The following is a 9,633-nucleotide window of genomic DNA, read 5'->3' as shown; positions in this document are numbered from 1 at the left end:
GTGGGGACACTCAGGCCCCCTCTGCCACTGTGGGGTACAAGGCCACGGGGCAGGGCTGCCCTTGGGTGCTGAGCAGACAGCAGGGCTGGCAGGCAGCACCAGCATGGAGACAATCCCATGGGGACAATCCCTGGAACTCACCTGGAGCTGGCAGGGCTTGGGTACTCAGGGAGGTGTGCTGCCTGTGTCACTGCTCTGCACACTGGGGTGCTTGTGCCACAGTTTGGGGAACACTGCAGGCTCCAGGACTCCTCTGGGTCACAAAAGGGACCAAACCAGGAGGTCCCTTGCAGCCCCCAAGTCCCCACAGGCTCATGGCCTGGGACAGGCTCAGACCAGGGCTGGACCCTGTGCCCCCTCCTGCCAGGGTCTGCCCAGGCCAGGGGCAGTGTGGTCCATGCTGTCACCCAGAGGTGACAGAGGGTCCAGGGACACCTTGTGTGGCAGGGCAGGGTCCCTGATAGCCCGAGGCTGCTGCTTATCGGGACCGGAGCACACGGCAGGGGATTGTCATTATCACCTCCCCCCAGCCGAGTTCCAGGAATGCCAGCCTGGCCTGGCACAAACAGCCCAGCAAGATGGCACAGCACCGGCTGCAGGATGCGGCCCTGTGGGGACAGACGGCTGGGGGACACAAATGACCAGGGTCATGCACAGGCAGGTGACACTCATGGTCAGGGGGTGGAGCCGTTTGGGGACACGCGTGGTGAGGGGACAAATGTGACCCAGGGTCATGTGCAATGAGGGGACACAGCCCTCTTGGGGACACACGTGGCCAGGAGGGGCCCTTGGGGGGACACAGCTGGGGGTTACATCCCTCCAGGGCACACAGATGGCCAGGGGAGCGTGTCCTTTGGGGACACCTAACTGGGGGACACAGCCTCCCTACACCACGTGTACCCTGTACCTCACCTGAGGGTGCCTGTGTAGGGTGACCCCCACTCCCAGATGTCCCTATGTCCCCCAGATGTCCCTCCTGGTCCCCCTCCCCACGGGCTGCCACCCCGCCCTGTCCAACACCACTGTCCAGCAACTGGGAGCCAGTTTGCAGTGGGGAGCTCCCAGTTCAGGGTCCCCACAACAATGGGAAAGGGTAATCCTGGTGACCACAGGAGGATGGGGCATTTGTGAGGCCACCTTGAAGTGGAAGATGCAGGGATGGCCCCTTGCAAGCCCCACGTCCCCAAATTCCCAAATGGACAATGCCAGGCTGGGTGGGGGGAGCTGCTCGGGGCGGTGCCCCCCTGGGCATGAAGGGGTTAAGGGCCCTGTCCAGCTGTGCGGTGCAGATGTGAGATATGCAGATGAGGCAGAGCAGGTTTTATAAGGCGGGTGCAGACCTGGCACCCCACAAAGCCCCAGTGCCACCCCACAGGTAGGTGCCACCACCTGGGAGCCCCTGTCCTGCTCAGGGAGGGTGGGATTGGGAACACAAAGGTGGGATTTGGGAGCCCCTGTCCTGCTCTGAGATGGGGTTATGGGATAAAAGGAGGGGTTAGGGGGGTGCTGTGGTGGGGAGGAAATTGGGAGCCCTCAATCCCACTCTAGGGCAGCAGGACTGGGGGGCAAAGATGGGATAGGGGGGTCTTGGGGTGAGGGGACAATTGGGAACCTTTGCTCCTCTGCAGGGTGGTGGGAATGGGGTGACAAGGAGGGACTGGGAGGACACCTGGGTAGGGAAGCACTGAGAACCTCTGTCCTGCTCTGGGGTGGTGGAACTGGGAGGGATGAGGAGCAGGTGGGGAGGTGCTGGGACAGGAGGGGACAGGACCGGGGGACAGGGATGGGTGAAGGTGACACCGGGGTGACAATGGGCTGTGCTCCCTGACCACGCTGTCTGTCCCTGCAGGCTCTGCTCTGCTCCCCACGCTGTCCCGGGCAGGATATCATCGTATACTGTAAGTTGGCTATGAGACACTACAGTATAGATGATGTACTCCCCGGGCTGCACCGACCTCCTCCCGCCACTGCCACCGCCGGGACACGCCCGGGACACCGGGGATGAGTGACACGGGCTGGGGGGGACATCCCGGGTTGGGGGGGAGAGGATCTGGACACAGCCGGGCACCCACGGCCGGCGGGGAAACCGTTACCATTACTGAGTTTAGTAATGGTAACGGTTCTGCTGACGGCCGGACACGCAGCACCGCACGGGATGGGATGGGAATGGGAATGGCACGGGATGGGAATGGCATGGGATGGCACAGCAAGGACACAGTGATGGAGCCCTGGGGACGGGCACAGGACAATAAAGAGAGTTACAGAACCGTGACTCCACTCTCCTTCCTCACCATATCCTCCAGGGGCTCCGGACCTGGTGGAACTGGGCACTGGGGACACTGGGGGGACACTGGTGATACTGGTGACAGTGGGGGGGCACTAGTGACATTGGTGACACTGGGAGCTCTGGTGACACTGAGGGGGCACTGAGGGCACAGTGGAGGTGCTGGTGACCCCGGTGACACCGAGAGCGCTGGTGACACTGGTGATACTGGGGGGCCTCTGGTGACACTGCGAGGGCACTGGAGGGACACTGGTGGGGCACTGGTGACACCAGTGACATGGGGAGCGCTGGTGACACTGTGGGGGCATTGGTGACACTGGGGGGACACTGGTGACACTGTGGGGGCATTGGTGACACCGGTGACACCAGGGGCACTGGTGACACTGGGGAGGGGCACTGAGGGCACAGTGGGGGCACTGGTGACACCGGGAGCAGTGGTGACACTAGGAGGGCACTGGTGACACTGGTGACACCGGTGACACTGGGGAGGCACTGGTGATACTGAGGGCACAGTGGGGGCGCTGGTGACCCCGGTGACCCCGGGCGCGCTGTGACCCTGCGGTGCCGCCCCCTGCACCCCGCGGTGCCGCCGGCAGGGGGCACTCCCGCGGCCCCGCCCCGCCCTGCCCCGCCGGCTCTCGGCCGTTTCCATCCCACAATTCCCCGCGGCCCGCGGCGCTCTGGCCCCGCTCTCGCGCTCTCTGTGTCCCCGCGCCGTTCGCCAATGGCAGCGGGCACCGCTCGCCTTCCCGGCGTGCCCCGCGGCGCGCCAACATGGCGGCTCCCATGGCCGCGGCCGCCGCCCGGGCCGCGCTCCGGGCCGCTGGTGCCGCCGCGGCGGGGCCGCTCTGGCCGCGAGCGGGTGCGCTGGGGCCGCGGGGGGAGCTCTGGGGGCGGCTGGATGCGGGACGTGGCGGGCGGGGCGCCGGGGCCGGCCGAGAGGCCTGGTGGTGGGGTGAGCGCTGCGTGGGGAGGGGGAGGCCCACGCGAGCTTGGTGTGTTTTAGGGACATTTTTTATATATTCGGTGTTTTCTTCCAGCTCGCCTCCCGGGGGGCCGCTGGAACGGGAGCAGCTCGGTGCTGGGGAGGATCCTGAGCGTTCCTAGCCGCTGGAATGGGAGCAGCTCGGCCCTGGGCAGCCTCCTGGGCATCCCTGCTGAGGCCCCTCCTGCCGCTCTGGGCCAGCACCCGCCGCCCGTGGCCACCGACAAAGGTGAGTGGTGACAAAGGTGAGTGGTGGCGGCTGCCACCCCGCCCCAGGGCTGTCCTGACCCCCCAAGGGTTTGGCACCATCCAAACTCCTCCTTTCCCCGGCAGAAGAGCAGAAACGCCTCCTGGAGAATCGGCCCGACCAGCCCCCGCAGCCCAAGGTGCTGAGGATCGCCATCATCGGCGCTCCCAACGCAGGGAAATCCACGCTCTGCAACCAGCTCCTGGGAAGGAAGGTGAAGCTGGGGGGCAGATCAGGCTGTTTCCTGGTTTTTTTGGCTGTGTAAGGTGCTTAATTAATTTCCTGCAGGTTTTCCCAGTCTCCAAGAAGGTGCACACCACCCGCTGCAAGGCCCGGGGTGTCATCACACAGGAGGACACACAGCTGGTGAGTCCTGGAGCCCAAGGGCAGCATTTGCTCATCTGTGTCCCCTGGGATCACTTCTCATTGCACAAATATGGGGTTTTCCCCTGAGCTCTCACTGCTGGTAAAGTTGAAACCTTTGTTTTTCCTTTTCCTAGATCATTCTGGACACACCTGGCCTCACGAATCCCTTAAAAGCCAAAAGGTACCACCACTGAGGTGGGGAGGGAGGTGTGTGCTGCCTAGCAAGAGTAATAAAACAGGAATGTGATTTTCAGTGTGCAAAGTCTGTAAAATAGGAGTGAGCTGAATGCATGTTTTAGCCTTATTTTGCTTTCAAATATTTTTTTTTGTTGCAATTTCAGTAGCATGCACAGCCTGTGATGTCCTTTGAACATTTTTGTGTGTGGTTCTGTGTATCTGCACATGACAAGGGATGTTACAATCCCTAAAGCAGCTTTGTGGCAGCTGGAATGAGGGAAAACACTGCTTTCCTTATAGTTTGAGAGGGAGGAACACAATTATAATGAATTATATTAATTATTACATATTGTTATTACATATAATTATTACATACAATTATTATTCATTTGTGTTTCAGGCATAATTTAGATGAAGCCATGCTGACAGACCCATGGGACAGCATGAAACATGCAGATTTAGGTGGGTTTTTGACTCTTTTTGCATCAAACCAAATCCTTTTCTGCCACACAAGTTCCCAGCTGTAGTATCTGGGCGTTTGCTGACAGCACAGGCTGCCTAGGGAGTGTGAACAAGGAAGGAAGGGCAGAGAAAAGATCTGGAATATTGAGCTGAGGAGGGGATAAGAGCTGCCTGGTGCCAAGGGGAGGCACTTTGGGTTAATAATTGGGCTTGGATGTAGAGATTTAGCACGTGTGAAGTCATTAGGGTGACATGGCTAAGCTGCATTTTTAGTGTTTTCAATAAAATCCTTCTTTTTGTGCCCTTCCTGAAGAAGGGAGTGACCATAGACTGTAAAGCTGCAAGTGAACATTCTGGAAAATGTGGATTCATCCTGTTTCCCTTCCTCTTTCCTGGCAGTCCTGGTTCTGGTGGATGTGTCAGATCACTGGACAAGGAACTCTCTGAGCAAGGAGGTGCTCAGGTGCCTGTCTCAGTTCCCCCACATCCCCAGTGTGCTGGTCCTGAACAAGGTAAATCCTGCTTGTTCTTCTTCAGGCACCACCTGGCCTCAGCACTGATGGGTTTTTGGGTGTTAAAGGACACAGGTCCCCCCTCTGCTCCAGAATATTGAGGGGTGTGTGTACCCATTAAAAGCAGAATCATCCCTGAATTTGTGCTGCTGCCTGGGGTTTAAATCCATCTGGGAAGAGGAGCCAGGTGAGCCAGGGAAATCTCAGCAGAGCTGACAGGTTCTCACTGCTTGGGCAAACTGTGCTGGCACTGCTGGCACAAAACTCTGCCAGTTTTGGCCTCTGGTCACAAAACTGCCCTGTCCTGCAGCAGCTGCTTCCCTGGCTGCTTTCCTCTGGCTCCTTCAGATGCAGGGCCCAGCTGCCCACCTCATTTAGGATAAATCCTGACACCTCTCTCTCTCTCTGCCTTCAGGTGGATGTACTAAAGAAGAAGTTTCTCCTGCTGGAAATAGCAACTGACCTGACAGAGGGAATTGTAAATGGAAGGAAACTGGAAGTGAAATCTTCACCTAAACAGGATTCTCGTTCTTCAGTAAAGCTTCCCCTTCATACCACTCAGGCTTCTCCACCTGAAAGCAAGGTCCCAGGGTCTCCTTTTGGGCAGGAAAAGAATCAGGCCCAGGAAGGCTCTGGTTTGGACAAGAGCAGTGATGTTGGGGGTGCTGGCACAGGGGAAGGGCTGGAGCACCATGGAGCCAAGGATCTAAAGGATATGAAAGGCTGGCCACACTTCCAGGAGATCTTCATGCTGGCAGCTCTGCGTGGGGAGGAGGTGGATACACTCAAGGTAACTCCAGTCTGAACTTGTGTCACACCTGGGGACTGGGGTGGGAGCCCAGCACTCCATACAGAGCCTCAGCTTCTGTTCCTGGCCTGGGTGGGGGAAAAGTGTCATGTGTCAATGTGGGATGTGTCCCTGCTGCACCTGCAGAGTTTTCTGTGCAAAACTGTCACCTGGGGCTCTCCAAACAGCAGCTTGGAACAACGAGGAATCCACCCACAGCTGTCTCGCAGCTCCAGGGCTTCTGTGTGACACACACAGCCCTAGGGAGGGGTGTCAGAGCTTCCCTTTCTCCTGTCCCTGCCCGAAACACCAAACCACTGCCCTGGTGCCAGGCCAGCAGCAGTGCCCTCCCTGCAGGAGGAGCACAGGGGTGGTGGCACTGTGTGGGTGACACTGGTGTGCTGTGCCCACAGAGGTACCTCCTGATGCAAGCCAAGCCAGGCCCTTGGGAATTCCACAGCGACGTCCTGACCAGCCAGTCACCTCAAGAGATCTGTGATAACATCATCAGGGAGAAGCTCCTGGAGTACCTGCCCCTGGAAGTGCCTTATGGAGTGACTCAGGTGGGAATGTGCCCAGGCAGACCCAGCCATGAGCTGTTTTATTGGGAATTTCGGGCTGTGTGATGAGAATCTTTGTTTGGATCTCTGGGATCTGCCAGGCCCTGTGGGGTGACTCAGTACTTGCACCTCAGGTGTGCTAAGACCCTTTCTGCATGTGAGGGGGCCACCCTTGTGTGCTGGTGTGTCCAAGGGAGGGGTGCTGGGGGTTCCTGAGGGTTTTCCAGGATTGCTGAGTGCTCCATTGCTGTGGCAGGTAACAGATGTGTGGGAGGAAGGAGAATGTGGGGAGCTCCTCATCGTTCAAAGCCTCCTGGTGCCAAGGGAGTCTCACAAGGTGAGTGAAGGAAGGAAGATGGGATGCTGGAGAGGGTGAAGGGAGGTTCCCCAAGTCTATCCTTGCTGTGCTCCCCTCTCCTTCTCTTTTGGGAAGAGCCATGTACCCAGTACTGGCAACTGTGTTGCCTCATGGTTTAATGCTGGAATTTCCCTCATTGCTTCTGTGGCTGCACAGTTCTCCTGGGTGAGTTTGATGATGTTTTCTCTCTGGGTTTTAACACAGAGGATGTTGATTGGAAGAGGAGGAAGGGTCATCAGCAGGATTGCTCAGGAGGCTGGCCAGGACCTGATGAATGCTTTCCTGTGTGAGGTCCGCCTGAAGCTCAAGGTGGAGGTGAAGGGTTGAGCACCTGGTGTGTTTTAACAGCCCTTGAACTCTCTGATCATGTGGAGAAACCAGTCCTGGGGGTATCCTGGCACCTTTGTTGAATCCAGAAATAGAGGATGATGGAGTTACTACTGTGGGCTGAAGTGGAATATGTTATTCTTTGGGGGAACAGCCCAAACTGAAATAAAATCTCCAGACCTTCTATGGCATCTGGCCTGGGGACAGACACTGGAGAATCAGCTGCACCCATGATTCTGGTACTGCATTTCCAGAGCTGCCCCCCACTTCTTTTGAGCAGTGTCTCATGTCCTTGCTCTCAGGTGTTTGTACGTGGGAGTTCAGGAGCATCTGCTGCCTTGTGGCAAACAAAGGCTGGCAGTGAAGGATTATCAGAACATGTTTGTAATCCCTTCTGAAGGCTGAATCGTGGTCACATAGGAGGATGAGGCCACCCCAGCCCAGCTGATGACCTCGTGTTGACTTTTCTCCCTGCCCTGCTGAAGCTGGTGGGTGCAGGGAGTTGGTTTTAGGGGTTTGCTGGCAGCTGGAACATCTGTAATGCCTGACTGGCTTGTCTGTCATGCAAAACCAGCATGGACCCACTCTTTAGGAGTTCAAGTAGTTTATTCTATCACTTGCTTCCAAGTCCTCACTCTTTGCACCAGATAGAAACACAGGAGCTGTTGCAGCTGAAGAAAACCCCAAAGTGGGAAGAGCAGCAGGTTCTGCAGCTCAGGTGCAACAGAGAGCACCTGGCACCACATGTGTGTGTCTGGGCCTGGTGTTTGGGGCTTGTTTTGTCCCTTTGTCAGGTGTTTGGAGCAGTGGGTACCTTCCTGCCAGAAATCCAGGTAATCCAGTTATAAATTAACATCCCTGAGGGAAGAAAACCCCAGCAGGGAAGAGATTGGGAAGGGTCTGGAACCCAAACCTGCTCAGCCCCTTGTTCTTCTCTGGTGCACTGTGAAAGAGATGTTTTACCCTTCTGCTGAAGAATTCTATCTGGAATGTGAGATAACTGAAAACTGGTTTGGAAACCTGCACGGAGTGTCCTTCCTTGTTCCCCAGGAGCAGGGCTGCTGTGGTCCCTTGAATGCTGCTGTCCAACTTTTGTATTTCCCTTGCAATAAAATCAGGTCCCATCACAAGTGATTGTTCTCTCCTTTATTCCTCGCTGGCAGCCTGACCTCACAGCCATCACCTTCCCTCTGGTTTATTCCAGCTCAAACCAGGGCACTTTCATGTCATTCCTCCTTCCCAGCTGAGCTCGGATCCCGTTTTCTGAGCTGTGACTTGTTGAAGGTTGCACCTTTTGGGAGGAAGAGCTGGGTAGGCAGGGTTGGAGGGGTCTCATGGGATGGGGCACAAGGGGAATCTGTCCCCTCTGTGTGGCCGAGTCAGGGGAGGGGTCAGGGTCACCCTGTGCTGCCCCAGAGCTTCATCCCAGGCTGCTTCCAGGGATGGAGCCGAGTGCCCACAGCAACAGCCACTCCTGGGGACAGTGGAAATGCTCTTGGCATGACAAGGGGTGAGTGTCTCACCTTCCTAACCTGCAGCTCCTTAACGAGCTTTGAGAATTAGGTTAATTAATTATCCCATTGCAAGCCCATCACGGGGGTGCAAATCCTCACTTCCCTGTGGGGAAAATATTGCCCCAAGGACTGACCCCAGCTGTGGGGGGAGGTGTCTGTCGAGACCTCGGTGTGGGCAGCACTGGAGCTGCGGCAGAGCCACCTCTGTGTCCCCTTCCTGACCCACCTGCATCTCCCTGTCCCCTCTGTGCCATGTTCCTTCATGTCCTCCCTGTGCCCCTGCCATGACCCCCTGTCCTCCCTATGTCCTCACTGTGTCCCTCCCTGTTCCCCACATGTCCTCTTCACATTATCCCTCTGTTCCTCATGCCCTCCCTTCATGTCCCCCCCATGTCCGCCAGTGTGTCCCCACCGTGTCCCTCCCTCATACCCCCCCAGTGTCTCTCAATGTCCTCCTGTGTGTCCCTGCCCTGTCCCTCCCTCATACCCCCAGTGTGTCCCCGCCATGTCCCCCCCCATACCCCCAATGTCCCCAGTGTGTCCCCGCCATGTCCCTCCCTCATAGCCCCAATGTCCCCCAGTGTCCCCCCATGTCCCCGCTGTTCTCTGCAGTACCCCCGGTTACCGGCAGGGGGCGGCGCGGCGCTGCCCCCCCTATTCCCCCCTCCCCTCCCTCGCTCCCGTGGCCGCGGGGCCGCGCGTGCGCGGGGCGGGGCGGGCGGCGCGCGGGCCGCGCGTGCGCGGGGGCGGCTGCGCAGCCAGCACGGCCGGGGCGGGCGGCGGCGGCGGCGGCGGCGGGGCCGGGCGGGCACAGCGGCGGCGGCGCCATGAGGCCCGGGCAGGGGCACCGAGAGTAAGTGCGGCACACGGCGGGAGCGAGGGCGCGGCCCCACCGTCACCTCCTCCTCATCATCATCATCCCCCTACTCACAGCGCGGCGGGACCGCCTCGGTTCATACCCCCCCCCCCCTCACCACCACCATTGTCCTTCCCGGGTGTCCCCTCCCCCCGGCCGCTGAGGCAGCCCCGGTGTGCCGACCCGCCCCCTGTCGCG

At 58.5% G+C, this 9,633-nt stretch overlaps 2 protein-coding genes across 3 annotated transcripts in view; both read left to right on the top strand.

The window, feature by feature from the left end:
* Positions 1-3,058: 3,058 nt before the first annotated feature.
* On the top strand, positions 3,059-8,195 carry ERAL1 (Era like 12S mitochondrial rRNA chaperone 1). The gene is made up of 11 exons (XM_066563415.1): positions 3,059-3,146; positions 3,325-3,498; positions 3,603-3,730; positions 3,805-3,882; positions 4,017-4,063; positions 4,460-4,521; positions 4,921-5,033; positions 5,449-5,823; positions 6,234-6,383; positions 6,637-6,717; positions 6,943-8,195. Exons 1-11 carry the CDS (start codon positions 3,059-3,061, stop codon positions 7,063-7,065), a joined length of 1,419 nt encoding a protein of 472 aa, XP_066419512.1. The 3' UTR covers positions 7,066-8,195.
* Positions 8,196-9,355: 1,160 nt separating this feature from the next.
* The window catches only part of FAM222B (family with sequence similarity 222 member B), a 34,500-nt gene continuing 34,222 nt past the window's right edge, over positions 9,356-9,633 (top strand). Inside the window, exon 1 of one of the 2 annotated variants that reach the window (XM_066563587.1) lies at positions 9,356-9,432. The gene's annotated coding sequence lies outside the window, so the exon portion shown is untranslated. The remainder of the gene's footprint in view (positions 9,433-9,633) is intronic. The other variant, XM_066563586.1, reaches the window with a different exon arrangement.

Source organism: Molothrus aeneus, chromosome 20 (assembly GCF_037042795.1).
Source record: "Molothrus aeneus isolate 106 chromosome 20, BPBGC_Maene_1.0, whole genome shotgun sequence".
Taxonomy (NCBI): Eukaryota; Metazoa; Chordata; class Aves; order Passeriformes; family Icteridae; genus Molothrus; species Molothrus aeneus.
The sequence above is the reverse complement of the archived record's forward strand: the minus strand, read 5'-3'. Positions and strand labels throughout refer to the sequence as shown.